General features: G+C 45.1%; 1 protein-coding gene across 3 annotated transcripts; it reads left to right on the top strand.

Annotated features, from left to right (window-relative positions):
- The first annotated feature begins 10012 nt into the window (after positions 1 to 10012).
- LOC135367466 (uncharacterized) lies at positions 10013 to 15793 on the top strand. 3 transcript variants are annotated; one of them, XM_064600761.1, is made up of 5 exons: positions 10013 to 13704; positions 13765 to 15044; positions 15122 to 15179; positions 15251 to 15319; positions 15522 to 15793. In XM_064600761.1, exons 2-5 carry the CDS (start codon positions 15000 to 15002, stop codon positions 15740 to 15742), a joined length of 393 nt encoding a protein of 130 aa, XP_064456831.1. In that variant the 5' UTR covers positions 10013 to 13704; positions 13765 to 14999; the 3' UTR covers positions 15743 to 15793. The 3 variants fall into 3 exon arrangements, with proteins under 3 accessions (XP_064456831.1, XP_064456830.1, XP_064456832.1); XM_064600760.1 differs by having other exon boundaries at positions 10013 to 15044; XM_064600762.1 differs by having other exon boundaries at positions 10016 to 15044; positions 15254 to 15319.
- The last annotated feature ends 624 nt before the right edge of the window (positions 15794 to 16417 follow it).

Raw genomic sequence — 16417 nt, 5'->3', positions numbered from 1 at the left:
TGCAGCCACCCTTATCTATAATATAGGTGATGCGCGCTTTTCATTTGCATACCGAAATTCAGCCATGGATATTTCTTTTCTGGATTTCAACTAGGACTGTTATGTACTCTCTTCCAGAGGCCTGCAGAAACGACATATCCCTTCTTCTGTGCATACTACGAAATCCCATTTAAAAATAAATCCTGCAAAGGCTATTTGTCCTTTTCTAAAGACATTGTCGCGTTACTCTTAGCCTCATTCCCAGCGACGAAACAACAGGGGTGGGTGGACTGCCATTGGGATGAACAACGTCACATTCTATATAAGTCCGGTAAACATCTGAGTAGCGTATCAACGTTCGAAAGATGAAGGAAAAAGAAGAGGAGAACATGGCACGAAATGAACACACGCAGGGGGAAAATGGGGTGGCGCGTTTTTGTCTTATACAGAATGTGTCCTACACATTTCAAATATGCTCAATAAAAACTGGTTCAGTTGAGTAACAGAGGCGAGAAAACAAGCGTTGCCATGGAAACCGCTTTTCCACCCACGCCATCTAAATATAGCGCAATCGATGGGAGCGTTTTCCCGGTATTAATACACGGCTGGCTGGCAGTCTAAAAATAACCGTTGCCAGCCGGTTGGTCAAAATATGTGGATATCATTTTCTGACAACCAGTTATGTTCTTTCAGTTTTCTTTCACTACCTGTTGCCTCAGCCGTATTTATGGAGATCCGACGCCCGGTTATAACTTGAGTCTTGGGCTGACGCACACAATTTGGGTATAATTTGAAATAAAAGCAACTTTTCCCGTGAATGATTTTCGCCGTTTTCTGGCAAACGATGTACAAGTAGGGTAGAAGCTTTTGCGATAAAACTGGTCTGGACAAAGAACATCTGTGAGACGTTTCAAACACTAGAGAGTTGCAGACCGTTTTAGGAAAACGTTTCACGATAACATAAGTCTCTGATTGACGGACAGTGATCGATTACGATTTCCAAAAACTGGCTATTTATTGCGGGTGTAGCTTCCTTCGTAATTTCGCCTAAGGTAACTCTGAATATTTTCTCTGAGTTTGTCACACAGCTTGACTTGAGCTGGTTTTATCACAGACAACGTAAGAAAGTCAGCATAAACGTACCGGGTATTATCTCCTAATAACCCCGCTCGAAGACTGCTGACACATCTGCAGTGTCCGACATAACCTGCAACCCAATGAAAACTTGTGCGTGTAATATTTCAATTCCGTATTAAATTATTATTGGGTTAACATTCTAGTTCGGTGCTACCCCGATAAATTACCAGGGTTAAACTTGCGGACGTCACTGTGCTTCTACTGGTGCTGAGTCGGTAGAGGGATACATGATGAATGTTAGGAAAACACTGAGTAACATTTGCAAAATAAACGGTTTTCCCCTAGTTTCATGCACGCTGAAAGATTCCAACACCGGTCATAATCACATCTGCGGTTTAAATAGCAAACAGCTACGACGAAAGCAAGAGCTGCACAACAATTGACTTTATTTTGAAGGGTCACTATGGCAACGTAGACGCTGCGCTCCCATTGGCCGTCGTGGCTAAAGATAGATGCCTCGTGGAGCTATTTCCGGAGCTCAGATCGATCACGCCATAATTTGCGTACTGTCACAAAAAAGCGTGATTGTGACAGTTATTGTGAATCAAACGGCAAAAATAAACGGTGTCACGGCCAAGCGTTATATCGTCTTCTAGCGAGGGGCATTCAAATTCCGACATATGGAAGAGCGACATCGAATGGACACCTTGCTGTGCTGCAAAGTTGGGGTAGCCCCGATTTTGTTACTTGAACAGCTTTTTCTTCCATTAGAATATTCCGTTCCCAAGTTACCTCTCTCATGCAGTCATGTTCCGGCCGATAGAGAACGAAAGTCGGTGGAAAGCAGGGCAAGGACGAAGCAAGTCGGTTCGGTGTCGTTGGTACTGCATAACCCACACATCTTTCACCCCCTCTGACGTCACAGCTGAACGAAAACATTTCCTCAGCATCCCAAATTTTGTCAAAAAATGATCCTCTTATCAAAGACATTCTTTCTGGAACGTATGGTACTCGCAAAAAAATATATTAAAGAAATTTTGAAATGGAGACAGAAGCAAACTTTATCTGTTGCGAGGAGGTATAGTCTAAAGCATTTCAAATGTCCAGCGACAATGCCGCGGAGGACACCGACCTTGTCTGAAAAAGATGGTTTCCAACAACTGTCACACGAATCAAACCCATATTACCCTGGCCTCTCAAGACCTTCAGAAGAAAAAATTCCAACCCAATCCAATGTAAGAAGAACCTTTTTTTTTACATCTGTGACAGACCTGGATCTGTTATATTTACGGGACGACAAAGATGAAGCTGCGCCACGAAAAAACTGGCTATGAGCGGTGTGATGGCATGAAGGATAGCATGTGACTTTCGTCACCTCTCGGCGACCATCCTAACGTATTAAAGTACAACGGACAAAGAAGGCTTCTGGCGGACATCGGGTTTGACGTGTCCACAAGTGCATCGTAAGAAATGGTCGTCTGCTACTTGAAAAGTAACAAAAAAGTTTTCATGAGATTAAGGTAATTTTATCCAGCACAACACAACTGGTGATATACGAGGCCTCTGGAAGACATTTAATTTGCCAGGTGATATCTGTCGGATTTTATTGGTCCGTCAAAAGGGATATCCCCCTACGTAGCAGTAGAGGCCGTTATCACATCGAGCAGACGCAGAGTTGCGAGAGATAAGCAAGTCCGTATAGACATATCTTTGACGTCACGCCCTTTGAAAATGATCATGAGTTGGTCCCCGATGCCACGAAATTGACTCGGTAGGTTATGCCCAGCATAAAAAAAGTAGTCCCGTGGAGATTGATACGGCGAGTAAATAAAATGCCCTTGTAAACATCCGCCCAGAGCGAATTGCGCAACAGAAGGCGCGTGGCCTTTCCTTTATCTATTTCCTTCCTCCATGACGTCGGGGACAACCCTTCTGCAGCTACAGACGACTTTCTCCCATCGCGTGTGTCCCATATGTAACCACACAAATCATTTGGTCAATACTTGGCTATGCTTGGTAGTTTGTTGGGCGTTTTCATAAGGAGATGGTGAAGCGCAAAAAGCTACACTTCTCAAGCACGTTATCATATTTTTGTCGTCAGCTTTGGTGACTTTTATACTATTGCGTCTGCCCGAATTGATGGCAGCAACTTCGCGTCTTATTTTAAAAGCATGTCCGTTGCCTTGAACACTGAAGAACACATTGTTGCTGTCCTTCGCAGCTGACATCCCAAAAACCTTTGTCAAACCGCCCATCTATGTAAGGTTCTTTTATAACGATGAACAAATTGGAAATTGTGGTACTGTAGAAAGAGTCAGCGCTTTGTCCTATGTTTCCCAAACTCAAGGATGCCTCTCTTTTTTTAAGAAGGAAAAAACAAAAAATGTGTCGGTGAAATACGCACGTGAAAAGCCACGAATGATGGCACTCCCTGCAATGAGTGGAGACAATGTAAACACCACTTTCACTAGGCGTACCTGATCCGACGTAATTCACGCGATGCAATCTGGTCGCCATTCCATAATCCAGTCTGCGGCGTTTTTCCAGACAGACAGCCGACAAAGTGTTGGGCTGCTCCGAAAATGATCACATCACACTTGTCTGTCACTAGACGACAACCAGAAAACACACTGTCACATCGACGTGCAATAATAGTGGAAGTTATAACCAGTGGGAACGACGCGGGCAACCACACCGACTGGACTGGCGGACGGAAACTACATACCACCGCGCAACGGGAGACGGTGTGCAAGTGTAGAGGCGCAATATCATATCACTGCGCGTTGCTATTTTTAGAGCGCTCGCCGTGTGGCGCCACTGACCGCACGCGTGACAGGCACGTGATGTATGACGTCTCTAAACAACGAGAGGAGTGGAGTCAGGTGGAGTGTGGAGTCGTCTTTGTTTCGTCAGCTGCTGTCGTTGGCCGTGTCTGCTTAGGAGGTGGTAAATAAAAACCCACACAGTGGTTTCTTCCAAGTGCATTTTCACTTTTCGGAATGCAGGAAGACTGCAATGACGTGCCTATTCTACCAACGTCACAAAGCAGCAGCCGTTCATCTAAGCACACTGATTCGCAACTTTAGTTTTTGCACGGAGTTTTCATTGCCTAGCAGATGACAAAATCTTTCGCGAGGGTTACCGTTATCCACGTGGAAACTCCTGGCTCGTAGAAGAAGATGCAATTTCCGGGCTTGACAGGTATCGCGGAGAATGTTTCTAAAAATAGCCAATCATGTTGTTCCCGAGAGCCAATCAATATTACTGGGGACGTCTTACGCAATGGCTCCTTTTTCTTTTACGTTACGTTGGTTCGTAGTTGACGTGCAGAGAAAGCTCAAAATGATTGCGTGGGGAAACGCACTTTTTTTGTTGACTTGGAAGGAATCGATGGAAGAAATCTGATTTTTCCTTCCTTTTGGAACACACATTGTTGGAACTTGCATGCTCACGAAACACAATTCTTCAGGATTTGGACTTTATCCGATGTTGCTATCTGGCTCCGCGTTGTCGTCGTACACAGCTTCGATAAGCTTATCTCTCCACTCAGGATACAGGCCGTTTTTGAACAAAAACGTGTCATGGGGGATATCCTCTATACACACTTATCGACATAGTCTGATTGGACACTCTGGGGAACACCTGACGTCATAAAAGAGACAAAAGTAAATCAAGGGAGGTGGGAAATTAATGCGCCTTTGCTTGAGGTCCCGAGAGACCACATTGAAGCACTCATTTTTCTTGAAACTTAACTGGAAAGAAATTCTGTCCACCTTTCGAGTTAGTCACCAACAACGACATGGATAATGGGAGAACGTTCGTTTCCACCTTCAGTCCAATAAAACAAGCTGAAAGCGAACACCATAGCACCTTTTGCGAAATACAAATAAGACTGCCAATGTGAAAAAAGCGAGGCAATATAGGGACACATATCCAAAGCAATACAGCTGAGGGTGCAGACATTGATATTCGTGAATTACTCAACCGACTAAAGAACGAATTACCACAAAAATAATCTCGACGATAGAAACCACGATTACGGCTCTGGCATTTGCAGTAGTGATGCATCGTGAAACTATCAGGGATGAGATAAAATGCCTGATTCGTACAACTCAGAGCTCCCTCCGACGCACTCAAAGCCCTCTTTCGAAAGCTGGATAAAACGCTGGTCAAACCACGTCCTTTCTTGTGTCGCAGGTAAGGCGAAGAAATTTATTTTATATTGCGAGACGACCCGAAAAGAAAACTCCGGTTTCATTGTTCTGTCCTTCCAGGGTCGAGGGGATCATGTTCCTGAGCGCATCCAGATCGGGAGAGGACCAAAAACGACGAATCCCTGAGCGCAGCCATCCGTTGGTCATGGACAGTGTTAGTGGACCAATTTCTGCCCTCTAACTACAACGTTTGTTGCCAACCCTGTGCAGTCATGCGGGATAACAAACGAGGAAACGACGTCGTGTAAGCCGTGTAATTGCGTGAGTACGTACAAACCTTCGGGATACGTGCAGAATTGAGTAGAGCTATCGGTATCACAAGATAAACGTTGTCATATCAAACGTGAATCATATTTTATCTATGAGATTACCCGCGACCCTTTGCTTTCCACCAACACGCCTATGACGTGTTCAAATGTAGGCATGTATTTCCGAAGATCTTGATGCTGCTCTGCGAACCAACGGGATTCTCTGGTTTGGAATGAAATAGTAACACCCATGGGAATATAGATGAGGAAGCCCACTTGGGCGAAGGGGCGGGACTCACTCATTGCAGGGAATGCCCCTGTGCGCGAGTGCTTTGAGGGCAAAACATACCCATATATTTCTTCTTCAATGTAATTTATTTAACACGTTGTTAATCGACTACAGGAAATACACAAATTCTCGGGTCAGACACAATGAAAAGCCAAACCGTGATACTTGTAAGAGCCTCAACTCTTTCAGTCCAGAGTCAAACGCAGGCCAATCAGGCTTTTAGCGGACTCCACCAATTTGAAAAAGTGGATGGCACATCCCGAATCTTTACCCCAACTGCGAAACTGAAAAGTTGCTTCTGGCCGTCGACCATGGAAAACTAACAAGTGATACTGGATAAACTTTATGATGGTATGGAAACGGCAGACAAAAGTCGAACCCAGCCTCAATAGAAGTAGAAGGTTGCCCTCTCTCCCCTAAGGTGGTGGTGGTGGTGGTGGTGGTGGTGGTGATAGGGCTTGCCGTTGTCGGCCTCACGTATGTGGGCAACGTCACGACTCACGCCCTGGGGGAATGTGCGTCCTGAGCCGACTTCTAAGGGGAGATGTCGGCACAGCTCCCCTAATAAATTACTCCTTGAACTGGAGTCGAGAGGGACCAGCCACTAAAAACGCTTCTTCGTTGTGCATCCTGGGCCCACTTCTAAAGGGCAACCTCCATGGAGCGAATTTTTGCAACGAAGTTCGCGTGGCAGACTGCCACGCGCGTTCCGCCGCCAGTTGTTCGCCGGCACCAGCTCCGTGGAGCGAAAAACCAGCGGACGGCGTTGGGAACTCATGCTGTGATGTCACTGTTGCCAGGGTATAAGGTGAAAGCTTAGTGAAATCAATTGCTCGAAAAAGTGCATTTAATGTCACAAATTTTGCAACTAAATCCAACAACTGTCTGAAAAGATGCGCCCAGTAACGTACCGAAATGCTTATTCACTACTGCGAAAGGAAAACATGTTTCTTGGCAGACAATGCCTCACGTTCTAACGATGCAGTTGGCGAAACAGCGAGCAGACGACAGCATCCAGTTGCAAGAAGAGGACGATGACGATGATTCACGAAAGCAGACGACCACGTGCAGGCGATCTGGCGTAGATTCGTAGCGGAAGAGCACTTTGATTGGTTCATCTGCTGTTGACGCTTCCGGAATCGCGGACGCTGGGCGAAAATATCTGGCATGGGCAGATCGGCGGCAAACGCTCACATTTCTGACGCCTCGCGCAGGGCGTCCGACGCTGAGCGAAGTTCGCAGGTTTTTCGCTGTACATTCGCTCCATGGAGGTTGCCCTTAAGGCGTCATACATATAACTGAAATTGATGACAATTGGATAAGACAACAGCATACTCTCCCGGATTCGGACCTGTTTGTACGATTGTACGACAGAGAAGCAAATCTCCCGGAAAATCTCAAACGCCTGCATTTTCTCTGGACACAGAAGAAAGCGTCAATCCAATACCAGCCCAATTGCCATCGGCATCGCTTCCCGGGGGTTACGGAGTTGAGGGGTTTTTATCATGGATCTAGTTCTATCACTGCTAGTTTCCGGGTATTTCCTCCGTGTTTTCGGGCGACAAAGGTGCCTTTGCACTGTTTCTGCCTTGCGTATTGCACATCACGGCTCAGTGTAAGTGCAACAAGTATCTACACGGATGAACTGGGAGGAAGGGCACCGTGTGTTCGCGTGATGGGTGGACCGGGTGTTGGAATACGCGTAGGAGGATTGTGCTTTTGACTAAGTCGACCGCCGTTGTCGGTGAAATGGGAAACCGCGCGCTCATGACTGAACTGACCACAGTTATATAAAACTGTCACTGATGGTATTATGCGAGCTACTTTTTTAATGACTCGTTAACTAACTTGTTCAACAACTATTATGTTTAAACTCTGCTGGGAAGTCCAGATGGGAATTTCAGACACATTACTGAGGTAGTGCTGAACGAGTAGTGTTGAAGGTGAGGGCAGTTCAGCATCGCAAAGAGAGCAGAGACGTAGTTGTCTTGACGTTCTGTTCAGAAAGTGACGTAGCACAGCTTGACACCCAGATAGTTTCTTGGAGAGGGCAAAGTCCGTTGCTGCAAAACTTGTGCCCGATGAGCCTGCTGGGGTCAAGTGTGCTCCTGTTGCATATGGAAATAAAAGCCTCCCAACATCGGCTTTGTCCTACCCCCGCTTTTAAAATCTTCCTAATTTGAATGTTCCCAAGTTGCGTTCGCGGATCACATCGTTCTCAGAAATCCTTCAACGAGACAGAAGACATTAGAAGACAGAAGCACAAACCGATTGAAAGGGCACATATGGTATTTAGTGGGAAGAATACTTTGGAAATCGTGTACCAGCCCTCACTTATGCTAACGATACTTCCATGATGAAAGATGAAAGTCACTGAAAAGGTTAGCCAGCTGTAGGGATCGAACCCACATCTTCTGGATTACTGGTCCAGGTCTCTCTCTCTCTTGATACTTCCATCTTCTCGGCAGGGAAGGGTAACAGTTTTATTTTCGTTTCCGTTATCCGTTTCTGACACCAGCCTTTGAATTCCATTACGTTTTCGTTACTGGTTCCGGTAATGAAACGGCTGCTAGAGCTGCTTGAGGACAGCCAGTCCAGTTTTGCCCAAATGCTGCTTCGGTGTCAAGCGTACACACTGCACAAGTAATTTTACGTCGTTGGGATGCACACAACTTGCAAGATTAAAAAAGAAAGTAGGAACATGTCTTCGGTCACTCTATGTCCAGCAACTTAAGGTGGACCTAACCTTCATCCAATGTAGCATTCATAATAAACGGACGCTCTCAGTAGTAAACAATACTGCCATAGCCACGGTGAAATGAAAAAAAAAAGAGAGTAAGAAATAGATAACTAAAAATCGTAGGCTGTCATCCTCATGCTATGGTGGGGTATAGTCATGTGTTGATGTCATGGAGTTATGAGGACTGGGACGAGGTAAGCGAGGCATGCATCCTCGAGATCCAATATTGCGCTTTGCTTCCATGCTCTCGTGTGTGGTATTTAGAGCATTACAGGGAATGGGGACGTCAAAAATAAAATCACGTCACTCAAATGTCATTGCACAACAGGAATAGCCATTACCCGAATTCAATTCCGAACGATAATTTTCGTTTCCGGTAATGGACGAGGACCGTGGTATGCGGCATCGTTACCATCTCCAATTTGGGTAATATACCATTACCGTTACCCTTCCCTGCATCTCGGAATCCCGTCACCAGCGGGAACTTGGGATCCTATGCGGCTATTCAAGGAGAAATTGGCTGCTTTTTCGGCACGAGACGCAAAATCGAAACTGATTTACCTACCAGAAAATTTTTCGCCATATTCGATATATCAGACTAAAAACTAGCTCGATCAACAAAATGAATGAATACGAGAAAAAATACATAGATAGTACAGATAGGAGAACGAGAAGACACAAAGCCCTAAACGAAAAATGGCGAGACGGCAGAAATGGAATACTGTACAGGGAAAAACGAGAACACACAAGGGAGTCTCGGAGAAAACAACTATTTGACCGGATAGATAGACCACCTGCCAATTATGCACCCTGAATGTGACGTGCAACAAAACAGCCATCGTTTTCGGCATTTATTCCTGGAGAGATTTGGCGGGTGTTTATCGGCATCTATATTTCTGATATTTTCGGCATTTTATAGCGTTTGCACCAAAAACGGCAGCTATAATCACCCGGGAGAAGGACAATGGAGGTTGAGCAGCTTGGTAGGAGAACGCAAATAATTTCCTTTGATTTGTTAGAAGGTTCCACGCGTAATTGACGGACTGGTTTTCCCCTCAATTAGAAACTAGCAGCAGCTCCTCCGTAGGGCGGTATTCCACCTATAGAAACGATAGGTGAAGGAAAAATGAAAAAGTGAGCCTATACTGGAAACTAGAAAGCCCAAGAAGAACTCCAACCTGAACTAAGCGCCAAATACTAGTGTTGTCTTTTATTTTATTTTACTCCGCCCCAGGGATGGGAACTGAAACGGCGGATTGAGCCGCGTTGCCAAACAATTTCACCAGCTCAAGTCATTCATCGGGAACCTCAGATTGTACAGCAGCGCCACCAACTTGGTAGACCGTAACTACTACATCAATAAACCGCGAGAAAGCCACGTTTAAATGTGGCCTCTCATACTGCCTTACATATTATTAGTTGTATATAGCCACGTTCTGCTCCATTCAACCGGTAGCCCTTTCGCTCTTCCATTACTTGCATCTTCTGGAGGGCACGAGTTTCGACAAACCACATTCAGGATTCCGACATTGACTTTGAGACGATGCAACTCTTGGGGTGAAGCCTTTCCGGGGAACGCGAATCAAGACACGAAAGCGACTAAAAACGTAAACTCCAATACAAAGAAGCGACCTTCATGAAGGGTTTTGTGAAACGGCGGTGTTCTCCACTCGCTCATGAAAGATGCAAGTCACTGAAAAGGTTAGCCAGCTGTAGGAAGCCTCAAAACATCAGTTCTCTCTTGTTCCATGCACTCGCACTATTTCCGTTTCGATATGTCATTTCGTCATGGTGACGGGTCTTGGTTTTCTGCGCGTGCCACCGTTTTGGAGTGGCGTAGGTGAGAAGGTCCCCGGAGAAAAGGTCCCCTCAAGAGTCCGTCCTACAAAGATGCCTGCTCTTTTATTGGTTTGCGCTTTTTAATACCGTGTACTAGAGCCCTGCACGGGCCGATATGCCCAGTGAACAGAGCCGGTGACTCAGAGCGTATATTCCGGCAAAGTATTTCCAGACGTGACGTACCCGTTTCTAGCGCTTCTAACAAAAATTTATAAGTCAATTTATAAGAAGAGAAGACACGGCCACAAACATACCACAACAGCACGCGACCAAATTAAATCCAGGACGGGCAAGCGTGTTACCGACCAAGTTTTTGTTCATGTAGAGGACGTCGTCGACAAACCCATCTTTTCCCCTCTTACCAAGCTTTGCAAACGTGTTTGTAAAATACGTCAGGAGCAACGTAAAGTGGCTTCAAGAATGTTATAACATAATCCCTCGCTGGTTTTTGCAAACACAGGAATGACACGTGATGATATAAACCAAGTCCTCCGTTGCGCGGAATTAGTTGCGTGACTCTCGGCCCGACTCTTCTAATCAGTCCCATTGGTTTGGACCAGAATCGCGTTTTAAGCGTTCAAGTACAAGACCACGTCAACAATGACGTGACGATAAAGTACCATGGGAGGACCTTTTCTCCGAGGACAAGAAGGGTCATTTTTTCCTTCTGGCAGTTGTAGGCTTCGTTGTACGCTGTTTTTGTCGTCCAGCAACCCCAAGTGAGTGAAAATAACGGCCAGTCCCTGAGCAAGATGTATATGATGAGCCGTAACGTTGAACCCGAAATGCAGATGGGCGCGGCAACAAGAAAAGAACATTAGTGAGAATCGTAACCCATGGCAACGAAACTCTCCATTCATCATCTCGCAATAACCCATGGCAATCTGCTGAAAATTCACTTTGCTGAACCGGTTCGAACCGATATTTTGCGCTGCTGCGGAGCTCAACTCAAACGGAACAAATATGCCTGAACCTGAACCCGAACCTCCGATCCTGCATCTCCAGTGGCTGACTACGGAGAACAGTTACCCAAGCAAACAGTGGCCAATGGCCAGAGGTTGGCAGGGGTCTGGTAGGCCTTTGGCCAGCAGGTTCTGTGGCCACCAAAATAAAATTTGAGGTTGGCCAAAGTTTGGTAAATGCCATGTATGGTACAATCACGTTGGCGTGATTTGTGCCAATGTACTGAGTAAATCAAGTTGTTTTCGGACAAAGTGCAATGTCAAGTTTTCAAAGTTGCATAACGCATCGTGAGGAATGTGGTTTGCAAACAACGTCGACATTCAGTGGAAAATATAAAATTAAATAAAGTTGAGAGCAATGTCCCACACTGTTGGCAAGCATATGGCAAATATGTGTGGCAGCAGGTTGCTTGGCCAACAAATCAACTTTTTCGATATGTCAGCCTTCTGTCAGACAATGATTGGCAATAGCTTGGCAACCATGTATGGCACATATTAAATAAGAAGGAGGAGACGTCCATAAGGGTGGAGTGCCCAGCGTTTAATGAATGCCTACACTGCCAGCCCATGAGATACGGGCCAGAACTCTTAACTTCTTTTACAGCATGCATACCTTGGCCAAACTCGTAACAATCCCTAAAATATATCAAATATATCTGATGGAGATAAACCACCTGGTCAGAAGTTATTCAGATTCACTCGAGAGCATTAGGTGTTTTCAACGTAAGTGTGCTGCTGTCTGTGCAAAGTATTTACGAGTAACACTCTTCGAGCAACAGAGTAAACCTGGTTTTACAGCTCCGTCTCAGGTAATCACATTGGAGACGAGAGTCTACCAGGAAAGTTGTTGGATATCCTCGTCACCGTTACAAACGTTTTACTAAACACTTGGTGAACATGCCCCGCATAGTGTTGCAGTATATGTTCCACCCAGTTCGCTAACTGAGGCGCTTACCCCGATGTGTGGGGTATACAACACTCACACTGGCCACAGAGCTAAAGACGGGTGCGCGCGAGTGCTTGGAGTCAGCCACTCACATGGCTTCCCACGTCAAGAAAAGCAAATTGCGCACAAATAACAAAAACAAAACAATCGAAACCTGGGGAACATATCTGGGCAGTTGTTGGCCAACCAAATACATACCAAGTGTTGGCCTTTTTGGCAAAAGGAACAAATCCCATTACCAAACTCTCTGGCCTAGCTTAGACCGGCAACTTTGGCTAGTCAAACTCAGCCCAATATTGGCCCACATCTGGTGTGCTCCTTCGGCAGACTTGTGTTTGGGCACACATTGGCCAGCCAAACCTTTGGCCAAGGAACCAATGCCACACTGGTCCCATACTCAGTTTGGCCAGTCTGGCTAGCCAACGTTTTGCCAATGCTGGGCCATATTTGGCATTTTGCTTGGGTAGCTCCATCACCGGGAATAGAGATGCGATCTATTCTACTCTACAAGCACGTTGTATAAACAAACGTACGTTATTTTTTGTCCGTGCTGTGTATTCTTACCATTGGATTAAATATGAATGATACAACTTTTCAAGTGTGTTGAGAAAAGCTGAGGTTGGCCTTCGTGACATCACCAATTCCAACAAACGGCAGAGAATGGAGAAAACAACAGCTTTATTTCAATCAGTGGGGAAGGCTGACTGTGTCACATTTGTGGCAAATAATCTTGTTTGCCTTCACTTGTCTAGGAAACATTGCTCGAGTTACTGGGCGTCGGCCAACAAAGGTCACTTGGACGGGATAATGGGATTTATACCCATCCTGGTGTCCCATGGTTTACACAAAGGCCGATTGCCCCGTTGATCTAGGGGGCATGAATCTACGACTGTAATGTTTATTACCAAACAAGGACTTGAAACAAGGAAAAATTCCCTCTTTCAAATGATAACAGGAATGACAAAAATCATGAAAAGGAATCGCGCTGCATCTCCGTGTCTTGTATGTCACCGGAGCTCAAACTTGTCTCGATTCTCATTTTATTATACAACCTAGCTCCCGTAACCTGCCGTCCGCCACCTAGAAAATTTTCAAATAAAGAAATCATATTCACGAAACCTCTTTCACCTCAATCGGTCAAGTCCCAAGAATTATTACCATGACAGTCTTCCCAAAGATCAACGCGAATAAGCAGGAAAAAATGATAGGTGTGCAGCAGGACCCTTCAATCAATTTGTGCCTCAGGATGAGAGCTTTCCAACAGAGACTGCATTTCCAGAAAACTAGCCACAGTTGCTTGGCGGCGCTAACACAGAGACAAAAAAGAAAAAAAGAAAACGTGCTTTCTGCGCACGCGCCGAGGTAAGCCCAGTTTTCGCCGAATCGAGTGCGCACCTTCCACGAATTTAGGTCAGCTGGATAATGGGGAAAGATCGTCCCAAGACAAAGTGCCTTTTTTGTGTGTTTCAGATTGGGATTAATAGTCAACAGCCACTTGACGAAAGCAAACTGGAGATGACAGGTTCTCTCCTGACGATCCCATCGGACAAGCCTTAGCTTTCACCTATGACAGATATAATAATCGAAAGCATGGACATGTCCAATTGCAACATCGGGCATAAATCGTCTATTTCTCACCATCCAGATTTCAAGAAACAACAACAAAATAATAAGGACTGGATGGAAAGTATCTGTTGTGATGCTGAAACACACAAACACAACACAAGTTGGCTTTCAACGGCATTGTTGTTGATTCCCATCACATTTATTACGGGCGTTGTTGTGCTACGTTGCTACCGTTGACTGTAAAGAAAATACACTTGTCGTCAACCTTCTATTTTCAACCCTGCTTTCACCGAGTTGCGTGACTGCGTGCCAATCACAGCTAGGTGCATTGTGGATGTCGTCTGTTAATGTAACCGTGAAGCTTTATCATTGGTATTGTTGTTTGTGGTCATGCTACAAACGTTCTGCAAACGTTGTTCTTGATTATTCATAGACGATAATTTTGCGACGTATGAAAGGTTTACTGATAGCATGGGAAACCTTCGAAACGGATGACATTATATGAACTGACAACCCGGTAGGATGAATTTCGTACGTCAGACGTCAATTTCATGACAACAAAGAGACACCAAAATGACACTCACCGTCCAAATCACATGTCTAAAATTGCTTTCCGCTCATAGCATGTTCAACGTAACGAACCAGTGGTTGACACTCGTACGGCCTTGATGCAGTTCTTGTAAACCTTCGCGCATTGAGCACATGCTGGCACAAACATTGGGGCTAAACGGAGCACAGCAGAAACCATTCGTACTGGATGTTAAAAGGGGATGTAGATCACAACATCGGCTAACGGTACATATGGTGGGTGGGGGTGCACCAGCGCACAAGTACAAGTTTCGCGGAGAAAACGGGGCAAACAATCTTGCGCCCAAAATTGTGGCGCCATCTCTCAGTGTTGGAAGAAAATAGAATTCTACTCCGGCACTTTCTTTTCTCAGAAAATTATCCATATCGTATCATTTTAATCATAAAATTATGTTTCTAGATGTTCTAGAAACAACCTATATCTAACGCAAATTTTATTGCCTTGCAGAGTAGCAAAGCACACAAAAAAAGTTGAACGCGTGCGTCGTCTGCTTGGTATTGTAACGCCGCCTGTAAGCGAAAGCCAAGGAATTATAATTCTATAACTCGACATGGACGTAGAAAATCCTGAGAACGAAGCTTTTGATCTCAAAGAGGTAAACCACCTTAACGTAAAACAACACTGACAAAACACTATATTTCGACCTCTGAAGCGCGTGCTAAACAATTTCAGCTGGATGCGCCTGCAACGAAACTAGACCATGAACGTCAGGAACCAGCACAGCAGTATCGTAATGTCCTTTATGTTTCCTTTTTGCTCTTTCCGCATGTTCATCCAGGTAATATTTGTTCACCTCACCAGCAGATGCCATACAAACTGAATTGTACGATGAAAATCGTACGGTTGGCGACTTCCAGAAGAGAGCTCAAGGTATTAATACAGGGTGGGTGCAGATAAAGTAGCCCCACAACGCCATACGTGCGTAATGTGGGGCTACTTTATCTGCACCCACCCTGTACTTTTCATGTCTTAGGCGAAAAATGACAAAATCGGAACAGCACTGGGGTGTAGCGAACCCGCCCAAATTTTATCATTGATTAACCGAAAAAGTTGCATTTTCCTGCTGTTGCAGAAGTTGCAAGACACGCGTTGGAGTCCCTCTTCGATGACTGGGTGAAAGAATTGGCAAGCACTTTGGTCTACGACACAAAAATACTAACGACAATGGCATCCCTTCAAAACCAAGCTCACCAACTAGAAGAAGAAAAAAATAATGTCCTTAGCGAAGTGGAGAAAAGTCTGGGCATACTTATGAAAGGTCCTCAAACCAGCAAGGATGCAATCACAGTTTAAAATCTACGCTTGTGTAGCACACCATGTCATATTAAAAATTGCACTTTTGTCTGCCTGTTTATTAAATGTTCATAAGACACTTTTTAGTGGTACCCTGTATTATTGTTTTAGTACAAGTTACTTGTCGGTTTCTGTCAATAATTGTCCGCCTGCAACTCTTTCGTTGCGCGGACTTGACTACTAACCCGACAGAAATCAGAACCTCAGGACTCCTTGGAAGATCCAGCAGAAGTGTACAAGCTGAGTGAAACTTTGTGGCAGAGATATTTTTATGTTCGATGGTGTGAAGCCATGAAAGGATCTTGGGGCCACACAAAATGCAGTACTTGCGCGGTATTTCCAGTGTCTGCTTTAGGTACATTAATGTTAAAAGATATGCAAGAAAATCCACCCTCAATATCCACTAGAACAAAGTTCTAGATGTTCTTACCTTAACCATTATATTAAGAACATACCAACCAGGCTTCTATTAGTGTACTTGCGTTTCTTTTTCCACCACATTGCTGCTGGTAATCTGAATTGCTGCTGACAAACCCCGCTGATAATCTTCATAATGATATCAGGTAGTGTGCTCCAGTAGTTAGCGGGCGTTCACACGGGCCAACTTTGGAGTTGGTGGCAGTCGGTCGACACCACCAACCATGACAAACTCGAGTTGCTGGGAATTGGCCCCTG

The sequence above is a fragment of the Ornithodoros turicata genome, chromosome 8 (genome assembly GCF_037126465.1).
Source record: "Ornithodoros turicata isolate Travis chromosome 8, ASM3712646v1, whole genome shotgun sequence".
Taxonomy (NCBI): domain Eukaryota; kingdom Metazoa; phylum Arthropoda; class Arachnida; order Ixodida; family Argasidae; genus Ornithodoros; species Ornithodoros turicata.
This window is presented reverse-complemented; position numbering and strand designations above follow the sequence as displayed.